Below are 25,970 nucleotides of genomic sequence, written 5' to 3'. Positions count from 1 at the left end.
GTAAGCACATAGTTAACCTCTTCCGTGCTGTGCTATTAAGAGAGTTTTAGAGTAGGTGTCCCCAAAGTTTAGGGCCCCAAGAGCTTTGTGGGTGTTAGCGTTGGGGCACACAGGAATGAAGAGCTTTAGAATAGGGCTTTGTGTTTGCGCATATTGTCTTTCACTTGCAGCGCCACTACAGCGTCCAAGAAAAGCTATGACTAATATTAAAATATATCATTTCATCATAAGAGCATTTTTGACCTTCATGTTTAATTACAATCTAGAGGTTATTCTATTAGCAGCAAGCAATTTGTACTTAATTTGAGTAACCAGCTTTACAAGCCTTCACCAGTCAAGTTAAGCCGTCCTAGGCCTACGAGCCATGAAATTGGCTATTTAATTCAGAGTCAGCGGTGTATAATGAATTAGTCTTAATTACACACGTTAGATGAGTGAACGCGATAACCGCAGTCACTTCTGCTAGCTTCACGCGTAGAGCCCAGTTTGGTGCTATGTTAAAGCCGGCACTTCGATGGGTGCCGTCATGTTCGTTGATGCAAAGCTTTTGGGGCTCTCGCTAAATTGGTGAAATAGCATGCCCGACGCAAAACCCAAATGCAGTTTGCACCGCACGTATGCGTAGTGGCTTCGACATTATTTCTTTGGGGCCCCGAACCCTATTCTAAAACTCTATTATCCCCAATTCTGACCAAAAATAGACAAATAATTTTCAAGGAGCCCAGTTGCCAACATGTTTTTCCTCCTCAAAAAGAATAAGTTCACTTCTGCTTGCATTGTCCCATAGATAGTGTACTGCCATCTACCAAAAGCTCAACTAAGCACCGAGATAAAACTAGGCTTGTCCATGGCATTGCTAGAAAATATAAAGCATCGCTGACAAGCTGAGCTCATCCTTGACCAGTTTTACCAGAAACACGTGGACGAACCCAGCTCGTCTAAGGCATGGAAGAGGTCAATACTGTGAATGACGGTACTGTTGCACATTTCCACTGTAGAAAAAAAAAAATTGGTTTGTGTAATACAGAAGTGAATAGCCAAACTATGAGTTAAGCAAGTTGAGTATACAAGTTTCAAACTGGTTCCACCGAGTGCAGCCACTAGAGGCAGCATTCAAAACATTTGTTGGGGCTCCATTCTTGCACCAGTGTTCCATGCTGGTAAGGCAAGTGCAGCTGTCAAGGAAGCTTGGAACTTTCATGGCTGTAACATGGCCTTGACAATCCTTTTTTTTTTTAAGTACCTTTATTTTCTGCAAATAGCACTACAGGAGTCTTGCTACAGGCAGCATGAGGCAGCAACAACAACAATAGTCTTTTAAAAAATTGTTCATTGCCAAGCAAGAGCTGGTAAAGCAAATGCATTGTGCACTGACAGCAGTGTGTCCATAGAATATATAAAATGGCAGTGTACATTTGTGAAATGCTTTGTGATCCTGGCGAGGCACTGGTGCAGCATCTGTTGTTTGGGCAAGATGGAAGGCACTAGGCAGTAATCTGAGCACACCTGTCCTGGATTTCACCTGAAAAAGGAAACCCAACTGCAGTCAGGTAGGTGCTTGGAGATAAACCCCAAAAATGGAGAAACCACCTGAGCACCACGACACAGCTACAATAAGAGGCTGACAATGTCTGCAACTTGCGACAGGCGGCAAAAGCTTATGATATAAAGTGCAGCTGTTTTAATTTTTCTTCAGAAACATACTATTGCATCCTAGCATGACTTTAGGAGGAACGGCAAGGGTAGCAGGGGCACTTGCAAGATGCTGGTATGCTTGGACAATGCTGCCGAGATATGCGTTTAATGAAAACTAACAAGATGAGACAGCAGAAAATATCAAGGGAACCAATAGGGGAAGTTTACAAGAAGCACAAAGAAAGCATGCATGCTGAAGTAACAGAGGGGCAATAAATGTACACTATACTCCATTTCATACATAGCAGGCAACACTATGAAGGCTCTTCTCATTGTTTACATCTGCGCCAAAAAATAGTGTATCGCCATATAGAATAAAGATATTGGTACACATCATGTAACTCGACGCAAAATTAAGTCTCATACTTTTGTGTCGCATGAAAGGCATTGGAGATCTCAACCTACGTATTTACCACGAAACATGCTGGGTGGCATGTTTCTGCGACCAGCAACCACAGCACATCATTTGCACTTGCAACCAAGACATGGTGCGCCTAGAGTTGCCAACTGTCCCGAATTTAGCAGGACAATCCTGACTTCAGGGCAAAAAATCCAGAGTCCTGACTTTACCCAGTTGAGATGGCTCAACGTCCTGACTTTTTCTTTCTTTTCTACTGAAGAAGAATTAATAAATCAGATTCACTTTTTATAATCCCTCGCAGCTCAGTTGTACATTCTTTCCTTCTGTCTTGTGTTGTCGTAAACATAAAGTCAGTTTTGTTTTTTGTCATTATCTTTATCTTATCGTTAACTCCTTATTGGTAGCCGTGTTAGCCAGACAACTACTGCACCATTCATGTTAAAATCATGGCATGGTAGGACTAAACATATTTGTGCAACATTGCTGCAGGTGCTGGCTCGCAGCACCTGGCACTGACTGACGGGGTCGGTCGTCGCCAGTCAGCGCCCCCCACCCTCTTTTGTTTCAACTTCGTCTACTCTATAGTCGGCAACCGTAAATACACCACATACTGGAAGCACAAAAGTGCACTATGTGTAATTTGACATAAACTTATGGCTACAAGTAGTACTTGTAATACATAATATATTCTTTAGAAGTCGTTGCAGACCAAAAGTAACTGCACTGTGATATGTACAGAGTGCGATTTCTATGGATGCATTACTTGCGTAGCTTCCGCAGCATTGCCTGCTATGTGTGAAACTGAGTATGGGCCGCATGTAGTAGCTGATGCGACAATAAATGAAGCAAGAGCGACACCAATTTCCAGCAAAAATTCTCTATACTGTCACCTCGTGTGATCTTTGAGCAACTTTCTGCTCCAATTTAAACATAATTCCTTAAGGGATTAAACTATGCATGTTTCTAGCATTCCGAGACATCTTTCCACACCACAATATATTTTCGGGACACATTCCAGATAATAGACAGGTCCCCTTGAGCAAAAGCCAAGGAAAGGGATTCTATCATATCAAGGGTTGGACCAGTAATTAGCCTAGTGTCTTGCAGTATGAATCAACTATGCTGAAACTTGTTTCCTAGTGTGTACTTGGTTTTCGATGCTTCACTAGTTGTAAGCTTTGAGTAAGTAGTTGGCATAAAAAAAAACTTGTAACCACAACCACAAAATGCAGTTGTTTTTGTTATTAGTATTACCATCATCACTTTTTTTTTACGTGTTTGCCCAAAACTAACAGCAGTCTTATTCTGTTGGTTTTTGGTAATTACATATCTCAAGAAATGTTCGCTAAATTTGTCGTAATGTCTTTCTCTAAGATGTACTCAATGTCTTGGCTCCCAGTGGTGCAGGTATTTGTGCACAGCACATTAAAAATCCCATACCAGGACGAATTTTTCTTCAACTGTGAGGTTTTTCTTTCAAGGGACCCGTATGGGTTTCCTTTATAGCAATTGCTACGATAGGGTGGATGCCTCATTTTTCCTTTATTAATCACATTAAAAATGTGAAGGAATAAAATTCTGCAAATGTTTCTTGGGTTATATATGAACACTTCTCATGTGAAAGCATCTCTACTGCTCCGTTTGTTCTTTCTTTTTTTTTTCGTGTTAGCACTAGTAGTGTTAAAGCGGAAAAAAAATGCATGTGTGTGAAGTGCACTCCTGTTTGCGCTGGGAAAGTTGACAAGTAATGCCAGGTTAATTTTTCCAACTATTAAGTGCAATTTAATAATTTTTTTTTGGTCGGAAAACAGTACACTAGCATGGAGCAGATGCTGCCAAAATACAATCTCACAAGGAGCTGATGCAGAACTTCTTTAAAGTACAACAGCACCAGTCTTTCAGTTCTGTGTCCCCCCTTCTAACATACCAAACCTCTTATCCAGACTAAATTGATTGACTTATGCACAGTCCCAGAAGTTTAATCCTTCAACATTTTGTTTTTTTCAGTGAACCTCTAATGTTGCCGGCACATTTTGTGCACTCATTTCACACCTAACAGAGTGAACGGGATTCCTCACCATCCTCAAGGCCCAGGCACTCTCCCCACTCCTTGAGGGTGATGGTGTGGTCATCGTCCTTGTCACACCCATTCAGGAATGGAGCGATGCAGTGCTCCATGGATAGGAGAGGAGCACGGAGGGGGAAGAGTTCGTGCCTCGAAACAGCCCTGCATGCACAAGCAACAGTAATGGTGTGATCTTTTTCTTTGTGTCACAAGACTATTCCAACAGCTTCATTTTCAATGCTGCACATTGCATGTGTCAATAAATTTTTATTTAAAAAATTAAAGAAACGCTTAAGCACAGTAACACCATCATAGTAAATTTGCATGTAACAAAACTCTGCATAACATGGATGAAAGTACTTGACCCAATCGAAATGCGGTGCTTTCAGAATCAAAGGATGCATATTATATTATACTATACTATACTATATTATCATCATCATCATCAGCCTATTTTATGTCCGCTGCAGGATGAAAGCCTCTCCTTACAATCTCCAATTACCCCTGTCCTCGCCAACTGATTCCAGCTAGCGCCCGCGAATTTCTTAATTTCATCACCCCACCTAGTCTTCTGCCATCCTCGACTGTGCTTTCCTTCTCTTGGCACCCATTCTGTAACCCTAATGGTGCACCAGTTATCCAACCTACACAGTACATGACCTGCCCAGCTCCGTTTCTTTCTCTTAATGTCAATTAGAATATCTGCTATTCCTGTTTGCTCTCTGATCCACACTGCTCCCTTCCTGTCTCTCAACGTTATGCCTAACATTCTTTGTTCCATCGCTCTTCGTGCAGTCCTTAATTGTTTTCGAACTTCTTTGTCAGTCTCCAAGTTTCTGCCCCATATGTCAGCACTGGTAAAATGCACTAATTGTACACCTTTCTTTTTAATGATAATGGTAAGCTTCCAGTCAGGATCTGACCCTGCCTGCCGAATGCACTCCAGCCCATTTTTATTATTCTGTAAATTTCCTTCTCATGATCAGAGTCCCTGGCAATCCTGAATTCTTGTTCCCTAGCCCAGCTATTCATGATTATCTTTCTCTTCTGCATATTAATCTTCAACCCCACTCTTGCACTCTCTCTGTTAAGGTCCTCAATCATTTGTTGCAACTCGTCCCCAGTGTTGCTGAACAGAACAAAGTCATCTGCAAATCGAAGGTTACTGCGATATTCTCCATTGATCCTTACTCCTAAGCCTTCCCAGTTTAATAGCTTGAATACTTCTTTAAAGCACACAGTGGATAGCATTGGAGAGATCGTGTCTCCTTGTCTGACCCCTTTCTTTATGGGTATCTTCCTACTTTTCTTGTGTAGAATTAGGGTAGCTGTAGAATTTCTGTAGATATTTTCCAAGATATTTACATAAGCAGCCTGTACTCCTTGATTACGTAATGCATCTATGAGTGCTGGTATCTCTACTGAATCAAATTCCTTTTTGTAATCTATGAAAGCCATATAGAAAGGCTGGTTGTACTCTGCAGATTTCTCGATTACCTGATTGATGACATGGATGTGATCCATTGTAGAGTATCCCTTGCTGAAACCTGCCTGTTGCCTTGGTTGACTAAAGTCCAGTATTGCCCTTATTCTATTGGAGATTGTCTTGGTGAATATTTTATATAATATTGTAAGTAAGCTAATGGGCCTATAATTTTTCAGTTCTTTAACGTCTCCCTTTTTTTGTGGATTAGAATAATGTTGGCATTCTTACAGTTCTCTGCGACCCTTGAAGTTGATAGACAGTTTGTATAAAGGGCCGCTAGTTTTTCATGCATTATGTCTCCACCATCTTTGATTAAATCGACTGGTAGTCCATCTTCTCCTGCCGCTTTTCCCCGTTTCATATCTTGCAAGGCCCTTCTAACTTCATTGCTAGTTATAGAAGCAGCCTCTTTAACCTGTTCATTACTACTTCGAATGGAGGTATTGAAATATATATATGTAGCAAACACAGCCATACAGACTATGAAAAAATGCAGCACCAGTGGCCTTAGTAATACTATTACACTTGATAAACTGCCAAACCAACACCCAGGTTGAAATTCAAGGCTCTGCAGAATTGGCTCCTGATGCACCATCACACGCAGTGACAGTCTGCTGACAACTCAACACTAGTTGGCATATAAAGTGGCATTTTCAACTGCATTCATGCTAAAACAAATTTATTTTCGCTATTTACTGATAGCTCAACAAACCCTTTGCACTGCTTGGAAGTAAGGTTTCAGGAAACTCTGCATGTAGTAGGAACTCGATATAGTAAACATGATGTTTCTAAGTAGTCAATAATAATGGGTTTCACTGCTGTTGCCACAGAGTGATCAGGTCTCACCGGTCATAGGGGTGGCTGTCAAGTTCACAGAACTTCCAGATGACAGCATTGACCCACTGGCGGCTCTGCAGGCTCTCGGCTTCTTCTTCAAGTTTCTTGTAGGGCTCGTTCAGCTCATGCCTCCTGGCCAGATCTTGCATCACGTTGAAAAGCCACTCACGCATGCGGCGTGGGAAGTCTTCCATTTCCTCATCCGCACACTTGGGCAGATCTGCAGACAGCAGGCAGCATGAATTCATTGCCATCCCAAAGCCAACAGCCTGTGTGACACCTGAGGCTATTTTGATTCTTTTCTTCCAGTGGTGGGGGGTAGATGTGGAGGTTTCATGCATGCCGTACACAACGAGTAATGAGCACGCAGTTTTTGTAAGCAGCAATCGCAAAGGTATGCCACACTCTTCATCTAGCGACATTCTGTGAGTGAATGTTTTAAGGTAAATTAAGTATGTAACACCATATGCACGCAGCACGTATTGTCCAACAGTTGCGCTTCTTACGGTGTATTAAAATTTACATTGCCAGCATATGAAACAGCACACATAAGCTAGAAAGAACAAAACCTACTGAAGCTAAAGCTATCACCTTCAGTATTTATATATATGTCACAACTATCAATATTGCAGACAGGCACACTGCTTAGTCAGTTGCTGAGTGACATTTTATAATGTTGAATGTTTTCACAGAAAAGGTTATAAATATGTAAATTGAGAAAAATTCAATTTTTCCTTTCGACAAGCCAGAGTTCCACTGAACAGATGAATATTTCACACAACTGTGAACCTAGAAGCTGTTCGCTTTTGTCAAAATGCAGTGTGGCTGCAGGAACGTTTTTGCATTTTAATAAGAATTATTCACTACCCCAATTCATATTGTCATGTAGTAATGACAGTCAAGCAGATGCATCAAATTTCACCATATGTTTAGCATGTTGAGAAGCTGAAATACACACAGTCAAACTATAAGTATACACAGCAGGCTCTTTCTTTCGCTCTCTCTCTCCCTTTGAAAGGTCCCCAGGTCTGTGATCGTGTCTGCAGTTATGTCACCCCACATTTATTGATGCAATGAGCAAGCCATTGGTATTCACAGTAGGGGATATTTAAAAGAGGCCTGCAACACTTTTTAAACATGGTAAGCTTTACTAGATGCAAGACAGTGCTGTCATGAACACCTAACACAGCTTTTGCTTGCACATAGCAGGGAATGTACAAGAGAGCTCTATAAGGATTGCTCGTACTTCGTACTTCTTCAATTCTCCACCACTTTCAGTATACGTGATGATGCAATGAGGACACTCTGCCATTACTGACCAGATTTCTGGGTCATGAGAAATCATTATTTTTCAACAAAATCACGGAAATTGTCAGCAGTAATACTACTCTTCACATTAGTCTGCTTCAGAAAAATGACAAGACTGGTGCATCGAAAACTGCAATAATAACTTTCAATTCTGCACTTCATCTTCAGTGACTGTTGCCTGTTCAAATATGCCACTTCCTCTATGCTGCAAGATGGCATCATTGCTAAGTTTGCTGATTGCCTCCTTTAGATTGTGTTTCTGTGCTCTGGTATGCATTTGTGTGTCTGAATTCTCTACAAGCAACCACAATTATACGAACAGAGGCCAAAGTGTTACTGTTGGTTATTTTAGATTAGTAACTTCAAGACATGCACTACAAATATCGTATTCATCTTGTAGCACTTACTAGCTGAGTTCAGTGAATACACTTTAACAGCCATGGTGCTCAAAATTAGAGCAAAATTATGCTGTACCTGTGCATTCCTTGGCTGCAGAGATAAGTCATTGATATGGAAGTTCTACATCGAGTGCCACGAGGCACCAGGCTCTGGCAAGTACCCCTTATAGTGTGTTGGGCAGTATTCGTAGAGACATGGCACCAGCAGCCTGCACTTCCACAAAAATTTGACATTTCACTTTACATTAAGAGACGCCTGCTTTAGCCCTTACTCATGCACAGAGTCGCAACGGCTCATAATGAGCACAGAATTGCACGCACTCTTGCATTCAAGCATGTAACTGCCTAGCAATACAAAAAATGAGCAGCCATCCCTTGACTGAACCAGGACAGTTCCCCTCAATCAGCTAGGACAGGCGGCATTACAAATTAATACATGTTTGCTAAGTGTTACTTCCTCTACTCTCTACATTGTGTATACGGTGCTGCTGTCTGCTGAGGAAAATTTTAATGGTGCTTCAGCATTACTGTTCCTGTGGGAGCACACAGATTACACCTATAGTAACACAACTGTGAGCTGAGCGAGAAGCTTCAAGCGTACCGAGTCATTAGTGTTAAAACTGGAAGTAGTGGCTGTCATGTCCCAGACAACACACCACTTCCCGTGGACCTCTTATCTTTCCTCTGAAAAGACAAACATCAGGCCCCTTCTCTTAGGGGCCTGATGACCGTTCACAAAATTCATCCACTTAGGCAGACTGATGACAAGTTGCAACAAAGCTGTGCAAGTTTTACAAGGTTGTTTCATTCATTTGCATGCAAAGGCCACCATGTGCCTAGAACAAGCATGACTAATAGCATCCATTTTACGTCTCGAGCCTGGCATATAACCTCCATCCCGCATCCAGATAACATTAGAAAAAGACCTGGCCAGGACCTCCGTGGGACATCTTTCAGTGTTCCACATGGAAGGTTTTCTGAATTAGCATGGGGCATTTTAAGAACATCCCTAGGAACTCCTCAACAACCTTGAACATCCTTAGGACATCTGCATGTTCTCTGGGGTTATAAATGCAATACAAAAGAAACACTTCTCATGGGGTCGTATAGCAGGCAGCACAGGGAAGGGTAGTGGCCTGCTGCCCTGTAGCTTCCAGCGATAATGTGGAAGATTTCGCAGGAGCATGGTGAGGAGGTTAAAGGGTAATCATTTAATCACTGATTGCCAATAACTATGCTTATACACAGTGCATTCAAATACTACTTGCTGGAAGATAATCATGAAGTGTTTCCCTTTAATGATAAATACATCCCACAACTTTGTCAAGTGTTGTATAGCCTCTTTGAAGCAGTTCTCTGTCTTCATGCACAGTAACAAATGAAGGGAGATGGCTTATTCACTGAGCATTCCACACACCCCATAATTTTTTTTATTCAGCACTATGCGATCACTGAGTAGCACTGAGCTATAGAAAGTGCGTACCTCGGCAGGCTCCATAATAGTCGACATGGACATGCTCATACTTTTCTCCCTTGCAGCCTTCCTTTTCATCCTCGCACAGGCAGCGCATTTGGTAGAGCTCACAGTCGCTGTCCCACGTCTGGTTGTGGTTACTGCAGACCTGAACAAGACGTTTAAAAGCAGGTCATATACCCTTGATCTTGCTCCTGTTACGACTTTTTGTCAAGCAAGTCTCCTAGGTGCTCGCAAAAAAATTGCTGATCATGCCCTCAAACCTGTTCTTGGCAGATTATAGTTGCAATTGCTGCTGCACCAAAAAAAACCTAATTTACTAACCTAATTTACTAATTGCTACAACAGTTTCTTGTGGGACGTGTTGGTAACAGTGCATGATTAAACAACACAAGAAGGCAAAACACGAGAGATTAATATTTAATTGTTTTGCAGCCAATTGAACAGGTAAATATATCCTTGGTACTTGCTGAAGAGCAGTAAAAAGTACTAGCAATTCGTTAAAATGAGTCTGTAGGTTGGCTCTCCTAGATGGAATGTATTCAGTTTGGTACTATATTTCTCACTGCAAACATACTTTTGATCATCATGCCGAATAGGGAAGGTTCACTGTTCTGTTATAAGCTGTTTTCTTTTCACATGCAACCGTGATGGTGTGTTATTGTACAGTTGAGCCCATTATAATGTGACCACTTAAAGTAAACTCTAGTGCAAACAATATGTCTCACCGTTCAACTAATCTTGAAAGAAGCCTATGGAAGGACTCCCATTCAAAATGACCCAATAACGTCACCAGTTCAGATAGAACAAACAGAAGTAACTTCTACACAGCCAGGCAACACGCAAGATTTACTTGGGAAACCTCGGTAGCACCACACACGTGGGAGATGACAGCACTAGCTGAAATGTTTGAGACTGCATAAAGTTTTGAACTGACAAACTAGCTTGCACCATGGGCAGTTAAGCACTAAGTGCCTCCAGAGTGACCATATGATCATCTGTTCACAGTTTCCTTAATCTCCACTTTAATTTTCCAGCTTCTCAAGTATCCTTAGATCATTTCCCTTTGTTCATTAATAGCAGCTTTTGAAGTCGGTGATGGATCACCGTAACATGGGCTCGAGCAACGTCTGCCTATTGAATAGCACCTGATCTAACTTAATTTTGAGAGCCCATACTTTAAAGAAGCAATCGGCTGAGCATGGACACCATGCACACAGCAACACTTTAAATTGAAGTTTCATGCGCTAATGTTGGCACATTGCTCCAACACATAGTCACCACGCTAGTGCACGTGTCACACACATGTAGACATTGTGGCGAACCTAATGAATTATTGGGTCAGCACTACTCAAGCAGGTCTTAATTAGTAGATTTCTGGCAATAAATGCCACATATGCATTATTTCTGCAAGTTAAATGCTGATTCTGCATTTTGTTGCCCCCTAAGTTTTTGTGCAAGTTCAATAATACTAAACCACTCTTATGGTGAATGGTTTTTTTCACCCTAAAGGAGTTCATAGTGAACGAATGAATTCTGGGGTTTTACAAGCCAAAACCACAATTTGATTAGGAAGCATGCTGTAGTGGGGGACTCCGGATTAATTTCGACCACAAGAGGATCTTTAACATGCCCCCCAATGCACGGAACACAGGCATTTTTGCATCTCACCCCCGTCGAAATGTGACTGCCAGAGCTGGAATTTCATCCCACAACCTCGTGCTGAGCAGCGCAACACCATAGCTGCTAAGCCACCGTGGCGGGTAGCTGACACTCTTGGAAGTGCTGCAACTTGCAACTAGCTAGCTAGCAAAGTTATTTCGTGAACTTCACATATATAATCAAGCTATCAATTTACAGCCCATGCATCTCTTTGAATGTACCTAACTAAACTGTTATTGATGTCTGTAATGCTATTTGAACTTTAGCCATAACAGCTGCTCTTTCAATCAAGAATATGCAATATCCAATATCATGCTTTTTTTGTTGTTTTTCTGTTTTTAACAATTTTTCAACACAAATGCATACAGAAATTGGAAATAATATCTGACATACGCACAAAAATCTGCTCTGGCAAATATTTGTCTACACAATATCACTCGTGTGTTTTACTGTAGCTGAGGTGAACTTGGAGATGTTTCGTAATAGCCATTATTTTGCCGCAGCCATACATATTCTAAACCACAGTTCCTGGTGCTAAAAGAAGCTGCCTGACAATTACAAATGCCTGAACACATAGAAACAAATATGTTGATGTAAAAATGCATCCTAACAGTAAAAACTTCTATCCAGCCACTCCTTGACGATGAGATGCTGCAGAAGTGATTAAACAATCGGCATTGACAAGTTATGATACTCGTAATTGTCAGCTATGTATACATTGTGATTATGACAAACCTGGTGTCCTTAAGCCAGCAGCAAAAACATGCAGACACTATTACAGACTGTGTGTGCTGCAGATGTAACTGAGGTTAACAGTGCTCTTATAATCCCTGCCATGGACCTGCATGCACTGCACCATAGAGACAATTGTATTTCAATTTAAAATGCACCAACAAGCAATGACGCAGATCAACACATCGCTGGCCTAATGTAACCAAAAACAAAAACAAAAAAACTACAGGAAAGCAGCAATGCTATGGACAAGGTTTAGTGCATGTAACAGTGCAAAAAAAATTATTACAGTGGAATCTAGTTGATACAATATTCACAGGAACCAGAAAATAAAATATATCATCCGAAACTTCTATTATACAAGGAAGCTAAAAAAAACTTAAACAGGCATGCTCGGCAACAACCTCAATAGCAAAGGTTTGTGTGGCATCGAGTGATACTGCTCTGCATAACATGTTATGCAGAGCAGCATCACTCAGCGCCACATGAATCGTAGCCAACATGCTTTTATTCAGCAACGTTCAAACAGCTTGTCAATTTGCACTGAACTTTCTTCTTTTCAATGTCCATAAGAAAGGTCTCCTGGAAGTTGAAAGAAGAAGCCGCCATTTCCTCATTTAACTAAGCAGTGGCACATCACCAGTTGGTGCGCGGCCACACTGTCACAGCAGCATTTTACCACTGGCGGAGCGCCGGTTGCGTATTTCCTCCAATGTGGCTGGGGTTCAATACGTTTGTGGTTTGTTGGAATGTTATTTAAGCTAGTAAGTACACTGGAATATAAAGCTACGAGTTTTAGAAATAGAGTAAAGCCCCCTTCTGCAGTCAGACTATCCAATTTCAGGTGAAAACAAAATCGCAATAACTGTAATAACCGCAGTAACCTATGGGACATTGGCGGGGAAAAAAAGGAGACGTACTGTCCCAAAAACGTATCATGCATGATGATATCAACAAAATTCCACTGTATAATACCCCCTTCAATCAATAATTATGATGGACAGTCAATAAATGTGTCAGAGTCACATGATTTATTTAAATGTGCTGCAGACATTACTTAAATAAAGATAAGGTGGTACATATAATGATGCTTTATGCGACTGCTAGTGAATCATATGACTGCAGATTAATTAAACATCAATTCATTGTACAGTCAGCCATGTTGCATTTATTTCATAAAAATAATTTATTCACCAGTTCTATGCATATGCACCAGTTAATTATTGACTGCAAGCATTACAATAAAAAAAATTCTTTCACCACCGCTGAAGGAACATGGCATATCAACATCCTGTCAAGTATGGAAGTGCATTCAGTATAGTAGTCTTGTAGCAATACTCAGCCCTATGATGTGAAATGAAGCCATTGAGTATGCAGGGGGTTCAATTTACCTGAAGCTTAATGTCTAAAGTTCTTTTTATCACTTCCACTGGGCATAACTGGCAGAGACAAGTCAGGTACACAAATGTGTACATTGTGACCATGGCTACATTTGCGTGACGTCAGTGACAGTTCCACATGCAAATGTATGCAGCACAATTAGGATACAAGAGAAAAGAAGTACACTGCACTTCATGCATATGAACAGTATTCACAAAACATGTAAATCGAATTATTGCCAAATATGGGCTGACCTCAAAACTGCCCAGGAATGTCTGCACACTAGCATGAGGACCGCATGTGATTCATGCTAACTTGGCACAACAGCAAAAAAGAATGCTCCTTTTTCACTTTTTTGCATACCTGCCTACCTGCATGGTTCTTTGGGCTACGAGTATCAAAGAAGCCATCCTGCGGAATTAATCGAGCTGCAAGAAAATTATACCTTGGTTTCACTATTTAAAATGAGAATGTGCATTCCATGTTAAGCAAGCCAAAAGTCTGTGCACAGTTCTCCGTCAGGCAGAGCTTGATGGATGCACCGTGAGGCATCCAGGCACATCCTGTGCACTAACCACAGTCAATGTGATTGCATAAAATCGTGTGAAATTCTCACAGATCACGCAATTTGTTGATCTTACCACATGCAATGATCCCAGCCCATGTCAGAGTAGAATTTGAGTGACAAGTGATGATAAGTGATGTTACCGTTATATGTGATATAATTATATGCAATATTGTTATGAATAAATTAAGCTGTCCTAATTAAAGTGTGTGCCATAAGCACCATGTACAGACTATAGCGTATTCTCGGTTGAATGTTTTTGGGCATATTTGCCGCTTTCAGTGCGTGCCAACTGGCTATATGCACGGTGAAAGAATCTCGTGTATGCAATGGCATAGCCAGAAATTTTTTTTTTTTGGGGGGGGGGGGGGTGGGGAGGGGAGAAAGGACAGGAAGGCCACACACTACCACAGAAATTTCATGGGGGGGCATGTGCCCAGTGTACCACTGCGCGTATGGGCAAACTTTTGGAGCTTTCATGTCACATGGTGTTTCTTTTGCTGCATCAAATTTTTAAAGATTGTCTATGGCAGGTTGCACAATTCTAACCCTCAATCTAAATTACACGATGATGTGGCCATTACTTTTATTTCTACGAGAAATCAAAACGTTCAATTGATTAACCACCATAAGTATGCTAATTAACTGTTTAATTAGTTACTTTGCGCCACATATTTCAATTTACGAATTATAGTCGCTGAGTTCGCACAGCGTATCCACTTGAAACGAATTCTCTGGACAGCACTAGTTCCGAGATATTAATTTTCAAAGCGTCCGAAGAAATGCATAGGCATTCCAATTACTGTTTTAAGAAACCACTGTTTTATGCATTGAAGCACAAAAGTAACTGGTACACCAATTCATTTCGACAGACACTTTGAAAATTAATATCTCGGAACTGGTGCTGCCCAGAGAATTCGTACCGAGTGGATACACCATGCGAACTCAGTGGCTATAATTTGTAGATTGAAATACATGGCGCAAACTAAATAATTAAAAAAAGTTAATTAGTGTATTTACATTAATTATTCAATTGAACATCTTGATTTCTCATAGCTGGAAGTAATGGCTGCCTCATCGAGTAATTTGCACCAGGGGTTAGAATTGTGCTGTCTGCAATAAGCCATCTTTAAAAAATTTGGTGCAGCTAAAAAATAAACACCCTGTATAGCTACAAAGTGCACTGACAGAATAGAAGTGAAGAGCTGCTGTGGCTTCCTGAATGTCCACTGCTGTACAATGAGGCATTGTGCTGCGTGTTGTGTCGCACGAAAGTGAAGACATCACCAAAGGTGACTGACTGAGAATGTGCCAGCAGCCTAGGCAAAGCACCGGGCACAACACTGGGCCACACTTGCCTTTCGCCTTGGATCAGTCTCAGGTTGGCACTTGGTGACACACTCGCACGTGGCAGTCTTGTCTTCATTAATGACACACTCCCTGCCGGGGCCACACCGAACCTTGCTGCAGGGATCCTTCTGGACACCTGTAACCACACACCAGGAACCCAACTGAGCTAAATAGTTTGCTTTAGTCATCTAGACTTACTGTCAAAAAGAAACATTTTGGACAACCTCAAATAGATGCTGAAAAGGGTATACTATAGTCAATAGGCATTGCCACTAGGCGACAATATTTGTTGTGCAGTGCAAAGTGTTGCTGTGTTGAAGGCTGACACAAGTAAAGCAGTGCATGTATGCATTTATATTTTACTAAAGCAATACCCATGGTACTGTAGTGCAGTCTTTTCAAGCCTTTAGCCCAAGCTGTAATGCAAGCTGTATTTGTCCTAGGTGTTTGTACCAACATCACTAATGAAAAGCTCGCAGCTGCTTTTGCTAAAGCTTGTTGGAAATAATAAACATCGTCAGCTCAACTTGCACAATGTAGAAGAATCAAGGGCTGGGTGAAGTGGCAGATCTTGAAAAACTAATGAGCGCATTAAGGAAAAAGGCTGGCAAAAGACACAACATGGGCGCTGACTTGCAACTGAATTTTTTACTGGGAAAGCATCTTGTATATGCACATCAACGATATGCCATGTGCCAGGAAATATGAAAAAAAATTCAAACAAATAAACAACTAGTTTGTTTTCACCTTGCCTGCATGGTGCATGCATATTGTTCATGTATATATTTTGGATGCCTTTTCTGCAAGAAATTAAGTTGCGAGTCAGCGCCCATGTTGTGTCTTTCATCGTCCTTCAGCCTACAGTGCGCTCTTGATAATTTCCCAAAATTACATCATGTAGCTGGGTTTCAGCACTTGTACACAAGATTTTATTGACTCCTTTTGTTATGCTTCATTCAGACATCTGAATTTTACAATTACTGAAGGGAAGCCTTTTTTTTTTCCAAGCAGGTCTCATTAATATTTCTGGAGAAAGCTAAGTGCACATGCAGTATATTTTTCAAATCAGGATATAATGTGCAACACAGCTTGTTGAATTTTTTTTTTTCAATGTAAATTTTATGCATACTTTTACAAAAGATGTGGGGGTTAAATGCAGGCATGGTTAACTGGCTTGTTACAATATAACATCAACAAAGAAGCTTTAAAATCACGGAACCGAAGTTCAGCCACTGCGACCACTTCACCATTTTTTAAGGTCAAACTTTGCAAAAGGATGCTTAAGCCTATGTGCTGTTGCAACAGTTATGTGAACACAAGTCATGTGAAAAAATCTAATGTATTGATTACTTGAAGTGCTAAAGGAATCAAATGAAGCTACATTTTAGTGTAACTTCTACATGAAACCAATCATTTAGTGAAATCATTTAAATTGATATTTAGTTATAAATATTTTACCTCCTCTCTGTGGAGAACTAACTAACCCTAAAAGTTCATAGCAGAACCATTAAAAGGGACACTAATAGAAACACTAAATCAGTTTATACACCCGACACACGAGCATTCAAATGGCCCTAGGACTATAGCAGACATTTACTGGAAAGGTGGTCATGGTGGTGACACACGACAAAGGAGTATCTCCTTTTCGGTAAGGGGAACCCTTGCGTAAGGAAAGATATCCAAACTCCTTTATGGGCCTGAAGGGGTAACTGAGCATAAAAGACGGGAGTTTAATTCAAGGGACTTTAGTTTGCCCTGTGTGCAAGGGGCATTAGATTGCTAAGTATCCTTTCAAAACTATGTTTTCATTCATTTTGTTGATTATTACATGGGATAATGAAGTCCAAACTTCACCATCTTGAATTTTCCTTTGAACCTTCAGCACTGCTACATCAGTACGCCATCATAGACTTTGAAGTATTTTCTTGTATTTGGGTTGTTTGTGTGCAGGAAACGTTCTCTAAACATGTTAGGTTGAGCCTTTTGTTCCTTTAAAAAGACAATGTCGAAGCTTTATTGATAATCAATTAACTAGACTTGAGCAGATGCTGTCAAATTCAGAACATCACAGCCAGCTGGTGCGGAAACTTTAGGATGATATCGCCACTTGTCTCTCATTCTTGTGGCATTTTTGCTAATGCAGATGTATAATTTAGCAATACAACTTAACTTAATATTCTGAGTAATACTTGTTGGAGGGATAGTTGGTGCATGTTTCCAGCTGTGTGTTGTCTTTTTCGGCGCTACAACCCTCTTCTGGAAACTTAATATTCCTTTTTATTTAATGGGACACTAAGAAAAACTGAATCTGTTTATATATTGATAAGGTATCCTTGAAGAATCCTATACTTTTGTTTATTTCGCAGTAATAGGTTGACTATTAGAAGAGAAAATGAATGATGGTAAAAGTTTCATTTTTGAATTTTGCACTACAACCCCTGGGCCAATATGTATGACATTACTTATTCCAAAGCATATTTTTTTTAGCATTTTGGCCGTTGTGTTTAAGTAAAAGTTCCTGAAACTTCCTAGGTTCGGTATTTTTAGAAGTTCAATTAAGAATACAATGCTGTCCATTTTTGCCAATCAACATTTAACTAGGCCTAAGCAGACAGTGTCAAAATCGGTAGCGGCACAGCGAGATCGTGTGGAAATTTTGAGGCAGGCATCACAAGCCATCTATTGCTTTTCTGTTTTTTCTGCCATACCAAGTGTTTTCTTGCGGTAAGAGTAGTTTTTAGGGTATTGCGGAAGGGTAATTTACTGATACGGCACAAATAACTTTCCTAATTAGAGTGCCTTTAAGGATTGACTGCACCAGGAAAATGTCGCAATAACAAGAAATAAAAGACATGCTTACGTTCAGCATCCAGTTCTGCACTCTTGTCTTTCAAGATGCTGGCCTTCTCATCTTCAGCAACAATATCGACGACATCCTTGGGCTTCTTTGAGAAGTGTTTCTTTGCGTGCTTTGCTGTGTGGTGCTGCAAGAAAATAGGAACATGCATTTGCGTGCTTGATTCCTCATTTGCGTGACCAAGGCATCTTGCTGTGCTTTGTCTGATGCAACATACCGACACAACGCACTGTTATATATGCTCAGTAATAAAGGCATACAAGTGCTTCTTGCAGACATGCGCAAGAAACAATTGGTTTCGTGGTACCCAAGCAGATGCTGGTAAGTCTTGAGCTTGGCACTCACCACCACATCCAGCAATGGTTTTTGGTATTCTGTTAAACATTTCCTCTATATTATAATATTGTGTGGAAAGTTTCATTTCTATAACCCATTCTTTCTCTCACTTTTTGCACTGTTGAAGTGATTAAGTTGGCGAGCCTGTATAAACTTCTGCAGAAAGCACTTCATGCTGTGATGAAAGTTCTCTGGGTGGAAAGAAAGTAGAGGAAGGATATTTCCGATATTACAACTGCTACAGGCGAGGACTACATATGTCCTTTCTCATGCAGTAGCAAAAAAAAAAAAAAAGCATGTCTCTCAATTTCCAGCACTGAAAGTGAATATTCTTAAAGGGGACCTCTTGAAAAACTGAACAGTTTTCATAAAATAGTTTTGTAAAAATGAACCATAGGCCCAATGCAAAGCAGACACACTAAAATTTATCACAGAAACATGTCGACCACATTTTTACTAATATTATATGCCCAAGACATGAGCAAGGTTACAGCAGGTCTGTCCCCAAAAGCTTCACGCGAATGCACCCGACGCACAGGGTATTTGAGGACACGGCTTCGAATCACCATAGACTCATTCTCATTCCATCTGCGTAGGTATCGTGTTCTAAAATACTACTGGGAAGTGTGCCGTCCACAGCACTACTGAATGGAGGCGAGGGGGCCGCTGCAGTGATGAGAGTCGCAGAGGGCACTGTGCACGACAGGAGTGCTAAGACATGCTTGCTCTTTGCTGTTTCTGCTGTCTGAAGAGTTTGACTACGGCCAACTTTTTTATCCATCATCGAATCCTGTAGAATAGCTAAGTGTGCTTAAAGAGTTGTTTACATTGCTTTTTAGCACAAGAAAAATCAATGGACTAAGTATGCCTGACTTTCAAGAATTTTCACAAAGCATAATAGTGCCAGAACTGGTATGCTGTGCACATAAGAAAAAACTCACGCTCACTTATTATAAAGTGATATGTGCTCCTTCATTTACATTTTTATGCGAAGTCTTTGAACCAAGAAAGAAGCTCCATGAGAGCAAAGGTTAAGCACCTATAAATACAAGCAGATGCAACTGATTGTGAGTGTGTGAGAAATTAAGTTTATTTGGATGTGCTTTAAAGCCTTATAAAGCTCTCTGCCCCTCCATGTACCCATTTGCCCCTGCCAAATTTTCAGGCCATTACAATTCAGCAACATTACTTTAGCACTGAGATTATCACAATATCGTCTATAAATTTGGAAGTCACACTTGGCATGTCTGTTTACTTGTACAAGTGCATCGCAAATGGCTGCACATGACAGGCCAAAATATGCCAGATTCGTTTTTATCTTTTAAAGGGCCAAATGGGCCAATGGGAGGGAACCCCCATAAGGAGGTTGGCTGGAAGCAAACAACCAAGTTGGCGAGAGATATTGCAATGCACCCTTTGATATGTTTAGACTGCGATTCTTTTCTATATTCTTGCTCACATATTTTTCATTCATTATGTGCAATTGTATGAGTGAAGTAGGTTTCTATGTGCTAATTTCAACAACATTCTCTTTCTTTTTTCTGCTACTGCATATATCTTGCCTCATTTTTCACGTACATGTGCACGAACTCTTGTTTTGGCTACTTGTTCTTGAATATTCTAGTTATTGAGGCACTAATATTCATTTTTACATAAGATATATTATATAAACACTCTACAATCACTTTCCAGCTATGCCTTGTGTATCTTGCTCCATATGCAAAGTGCGATCTGCACATAATGCAAAACCTTGCAACACGATTTACTTACAAAGCACCAAGCTAATGTATGCATTATAGAATAAACTCTGAAGACAACATCTGCGTCTCTGCTAGCAGAAGAGGACATTCGGAGTTCTGCTAGTGGTAGTGGTGACGCTTCTTTAAAGGGACTGACAACTGGCAAGAATCTGTTACAAGACGTTGATGGAAATGAAATGACCATGATTTATACGTAGTGATAGAATCGAGCGCGCTGTTCACAATTTAAGTAGGAATTATAATTTTAATTTGGCAAAGGATGTAAGTGGCGCAAGAACCAGTAAGTGGCGCGAACTGGTGGTGAAGCCTTGGTACTTCGAATGTGGTATATGAGATTACAGTACGTAAGTCGGCTGTTATGAAGTACCACATACTTATTGCTTAAAATTGCAGCTTGTATATTATTAGGCAATTGCGCTTTATTCTATGTATATTACAAAGCCAAAAAAATTTCACACTAATGAGCGGCACACATGATTGTCGTACGCGCGCAAAATTCTGATCACACATGCAAGCCAAAATCCTTTGTTCCAGCTTGCTCAGGTCTTAAGAAACGACATGCTTCGGAAATAAAAGCACACGCGTGACCACGGCAACATGCTGAGCTACGTATCACGTGTAAAAGTGTCGTCTCACTTTAGAGAACTTAAAGGGACACTAAAGTCAAGCTAAAGTGATAGATTAGTGTTGAAGAATCTCTAAGGCGTAAATATTATTGTGAACAGAGCCTTAATAATCGAGAAATAGACGTAAATGCAGGACATGATTAGAGACTTCCCCGGGACATTCGAGTACTTGCCCGATGACAAAAGCACTTGTCGGTTAAATTATGTCACTAGTACTCAACCACTCGTTGCAAAAAACATTCTTGTATTGTATTAGTATAAGACGAAATAAAATGCTACTTGTCCAGTTCTATTTCATTTCTAGAAAAAAGAACTCATTGAAATTACCCTGACAACGACGCAGGCAATCGAAAGGTTTCATTTTCACTCAACTCCACGCTGCCCACGTTTTCGCCTTTCCATGGTTTCGTTATCACATAGTGCTGTGCTTGTTTTGCTCGCTCACAAAACTCGCACAAACTGCAACAAGAATTCAACTTCCATGTGATGCCATGGGATGCCTTAACGGTCTACGCCACTTGACCGAAAAGCAGCTGCAGTGGCGAATTCACCACTCTGTCTTAGCTCAGTACCGCCGTGTGTCAGGCGCCGTTTTACACACCGACGGCTGCAAAGGGTAGTGATGGTGTATGCAACATCAACACTCCCCCGGTTGGGTGGTGGGAGAATTGAATTTCGAAAAAGGTATTCAGACCCTTCAGATGCAATTTTCTCGTAGACCAACTCTTTTCTTGGCACAAAACAAGCATTGCAAGGTTTCTGAAATAGTACTTAAACAGTCCACGTAGACTTAGTATTAGCCTTTAGTGTCCCTTTAACTTGGCTTGGCTAAAGAACACCTTTGACTTGTTAATGACCAAAGCTGTTGGACAGGAAACCACGAAAGCATGTAGCTATTATCGCAGAAATTATTTAACATTTTGGAAAACATGAATCACGGGAACATTGCCTTGATAAACAAAATGATACTTTCTCACAGCTACGACGGCATTTGTCATCTGCCTCCCACCAATGTTGGCCTATAATCACTACAGCGCTCACCTATCACCGTTTCCAGCATGCTTCCAGTGAACTCGCTGCAGATTGAAAAATTCTGATAAGAAAATGTTGCACAGCGTTTTCTATGTTACCACTGCATGATTCGACAAACTGCCCAGTAAACTTTCTATTGCACTAAAAAAAAAATGGGTACCGTAAGACTGGTTGTCAGTCCCTCAAAAACGCTTACTTTTGAGGGGCTTTATTTTGTGATGCATCCGCTCGTACATAAAACGTAAAATTTTGCATGGAAGCTGCTCTATACCTACACTATCTGAAAATAGGCTTTTAACACAGCCCAAAATTTTGCTGCAGTTGGCCTTTAATATCTAAGTCCCTCCACTAAGAAATCTCTTTAGTACCTCTGCTATAGAGCGCACCACATCGAAATCTCTAAATGATATCGCATTATATTCCTCCTCCTGTTTGTTTATTTGTATGTTGTTTTATTCTATAAGCCTAACAAACTAGTAGCAGTTTAATGCATGTTGTAATGGTTGTAGTAATGTGAAATATTTTCTCCTAAAGTCCTCGCACACTCATGAACAGCTGCACACAAGAGTGAGTGCCAGCACCACCACAGGGCTCATATGTGAAAATATGCAAAAATTATTAATAAATGGTTTCAGCTAGAAGATAGGAAGGAAGTCGAAATGCTAAGACTTTCCAGCAGACAATCATGATTACAGCATTCTAGCGCAGCACAATTCATTCCATCAAAGTTCAACCTGAACATGCTTACGACATCTAGAAGATGCGTGCTGTGGCAGGAAGTCACACACAGTGCTTTGGTGAAACATTACTGCAGTAGCTTTTAATACACCTCAGAAGTTCAAGGGGCTCTGTTACACTGATTGAGCATGAGGTTTTCATTGCTGTTAGCATAGTATGGGTCTTGGTGGTGCCCCAACTGCCATGATGGCACCCTATAAGTGTGTATTCCTCACCAAATGTAGCAGCATGTAGCAGCATTTTTTGTTTTGTTTTCAGCAGCAGCAGATGTAACAAAGTATGTTGTTCACCTTGACTGGCTGGGCGAGTAGTTTAGTAAGCATTTCTGCCTCATACTTAACAAATAAATGCGAAAAAACAATGCAGTTCAGTTTTTCAGCCTTTTCATCAATAGATCACATACAAAAATAAACATTAAGATGTCCAAAAGGCAAAACTGCCATATGGGGGAAGTGAGAGGGGATGCTGAACACTTCAATACAAAGCAGATTTCACTTTGTCGGGATGTCTCCTCCAGCTGCCCCCCAACCCTACTTACAACTTTTAAGTTTTGCCACTTCTGGAGAACAAAAGCTAATGCTGCCCATTTCAATTTTACAATTACAGCCCACCCTTTCTTCCTCACAAAGAAGTAAGGTGAGATCACAGAGTTGTGCTCCACTCTTGTGCGATATGCACCCCAAAACAACACGGTCAGAAAGCGTGGGCACTGGCTGCAGCAGCAAGTCCACATTCCAGTACAAGGAACATTTCTGTACTTGTTCATGAAAGCACTGCTCTCATTGGCAGCAGCTTATGGTATCACTGGGTGACTGATGCGAAACAGGTTGCATTTTTCTTTTCATCCGCTTCTCATTTGAATTTATACAAGGCTGAATAACTTTCGTTTCCACACACCAATTCTTAAAAATAATGTATGCATCGAATTTGGGACCATACAAACAATACACTGCAGCAAAATGATATACAATCAAAATTAATGTTACAGGATCCCTTATACAGACAAAAAAACAGTACCTCAGAAAACTAAATGTTCGTCACGTTCTATAGTTACATTTTCAGGAAAGAGTAGAAACAGGCGCACAAAAGAATGGAACGTAAGAAAGGTACAGACAATGCCGTTGCCTGTCGCTTTCTTACATTCTGTTCTTTTGGCCTGTTTCTGCTCAAGTCATGAACCCAACCAGCCTAAATGCATATGCTTGTGCAGTTCATTTTCAGGCTGTTTTATTTACAAGTCTAAACCGTAACAATTCGAAAGAAAGAGACACGATGTAGGAAGGGCACAACGCAGCCACAAGAGTTCACAGATGATTGAATGGTGACCGGCCATACGCAAATCAGCAGATCCCATCGGCAAGGTGTGCTTCTCTATGGTAGCATGGTAGCAAGCAGTTAAGCGCGCCACAATAGTGCTTCTGGACATGGGCTGTCCTAACCAGCAGTTCAATCCATGGGAAAACGCTGTCATCTCCCTCACTCTTTAAAAGCATTAAAATAATAATACTTCCAATGCAAAATACAAATAATACATTATGCACCTTTTTTGCCTCCACTGCCAGGACAAGTCCCACAAGCAGTAGGATAATGAATGCCTTCATGGTGTTAACTCCTGCAAAAAGAAAAGATGCATTAGTTTGTTATTGAACAAAAGTTTTCTTTACAATAACTGCAAATGTGTCAAATGGATGCAAAAGGAGTTCACACAGCTTGGCTTTGATATCAAGCCCTCCAGCAACAGGTTGGATTTTGATATAATTTGTACGTTTTTGTAAAAGGGGGCCTAACTAAAGCATACTGGGAGACAGAGCACACCACTTCAATAAATGCTTCCGGATAAACTCTCCATGGAACAAACAGATAATCTTGCCGAACACTGCAAAAATAGTGCTGCTGAAAAGTTGTGAATACAGTTGCGTCTGCATTTCTGAACTGTTCTAAACTTTGCCGGAAAAACTCTGGCGTGCTAGTACACAGAAAAGCCAGACACATACCATGCGCGTTGTTACAGGCTGTTCCTCTTTAGATCCAGACAGACCCTCTCATTTTCTTCGGTTAAGCCTTTCATTTATTTTTTTTATTTAATATTTCTTTCCGCGCTGAGGCCGGCGATTTTCAGCAGTCGGCAGTCAGACTGGCGGAAGCCGCGCCGCCGGGAGCGTTTACGTTGTGCGTTCACGAAAAACAAACCGGCCGCTGAAAGTGCCTCAGTGTCAGCGGTTCAGCCGACAGCATGGTGAATCCAGAGCACGGCTGAGCCAACGGCGGCCACGGTGCGGCCGGGTTGTGCGGGTCTCGCTATATTTAGGAGGAGCGTACGGGCGCGGGAGCACACCAGCGCGCTGTACTACGTGGTTCGATGCGCCTTCACATCAGCTGCTCCCCTTCCTCAATTCCTATGTCTGGGTTTCCGCCGTCTCCATAGAGCACGCCTCCCCGTCCCCCCACCCCACACCCTCCGCTGGGCTCGGCATCTTCCATCGGCACATCCGGTCGGCCTGGCAAGGGCATCTGTCCCGTGACGCGATATGCACAACCGTCCAGCAGCAGCAGCTGCGGCTGCCCTTTAAGCGCTGAGCAAGCACAGATTCAGATTTGGGCATCGGGTATCGCTAGCGCGTGCAAGAACAAAACTAAATACGAACGAAAAAGAAGAGCGGTAAGACGATCGAGGGGGGTTGCTGGCGCGCTCGCGACGCCCGCACGCAGCCGCGCCCGATCGCCTTGGGCCGCAGCCACGCGGTCTTCGCTGTGGCCATACGAAACCGCCGTTCGGCAACGCCCCACGTGCGGAGGTGTCAGCGCTGTCTCGTGTTTCACGCGTCGGCAGATCGAGTCGCGCAACTGATTTCGCAGTGATAAACGTAACGCACAGCTGGCCGCGAAATTTTTCGGAGTCCCGAAACTTGTCCACTCGGTCGGTCCCTAGACTACACACAGGCACCCAAGGGGACGTTGGGAACAACCTAAGGATGTACCAGAAGGATCCTGAAAAGCTCACACCTAATGATATCGTATGGATGACTCAGGACATTCTAGACGGACGTCGAATCCCGGCATAGGACTTATCCTAGATATTACTAATGATTTGTTTGTTGATGCAATCTTGTGGTTTTGCAGAGTTTCATGCAGAGTTGCCATGAGACTTCCAATCTTTTATTGCAACTGTCGGTAATGCAAGATGTCAATTAAACGGTTACGACGTTCAGCAATAAGTAACAATCGAAGATATATCCCCCCCTTTTTTTTTCTTCTTTTACATATATAACACAGCGTGAGTGAGTTTAGCAAAAGAACAGCTGCCTAAT

General features: G+C 41.4%; 1 protein-coding gene across 1 annotated transcript in view; it reads right to left on the bottom strand.

Moving 5' to 3' along the window:
- Positions 1–1,226: 1,226 nt before the first annotated feature.
- Positions 1,227–25,970, bottom strand: part of SPARC (secreted protein, acidic, cysteine-rich) — a 37,848-nt gene continuing 13,104 nt past the window's right edge. The window contains exons 2-8 of the mRNA XM_065428635.1: positions 24,204–24,274; positions 18,174–18,297; positions 15,322–15,449; positions 9,634–9,772; positions 6,454–6,664; positions 4,135–4,283; positions 1,227–1,522 (exon numbers count right to left, since the gene is read on the bottom strand). Coding sequence (XP_065284707.1) covers positions 1,485–1,522; positions 4,135–4,283; positions 6,454–6,664; positions 9,634–9,772; positions 15,322–15,449; positions 18,174–18,297; positions 24,204–24,274 — 860 coding nt within the window. The 3' untranslated portion in view covers positions 1,227–1,484. The remainder of the gene's footprint in view (positions 1,523–4,134; positions 4,284–6,453; positions 6,665–9,633; positions 9,773–15,321; positions 15,450–18,173; positions 18,298–24,203; positions 24,275–25,970) is intronic.

This window comes from Dermacentor albipictus, chromosome 1, assembly GCF_038994185.2.
Source record: "Dermacentor albipictus isolate Rhodes 1998 colony chromosome 1, USDA_Dalb.pri_finalv2, whole genome shotgun sequence".
In the NCBI taxonomy this organism is placed as follows: domain Eukaryota; kingdom Metazoa; phylum Arthropoda; class Arachnida; order Ixodida; family Ixodidae; genus Dermacentor; species Dermacentor albipictus.
The sequence above is the reverse complement of the archived record's forward strand: the minus strand, read 5'-3'. Positions and strand labels throughout refer to the sequence as shown.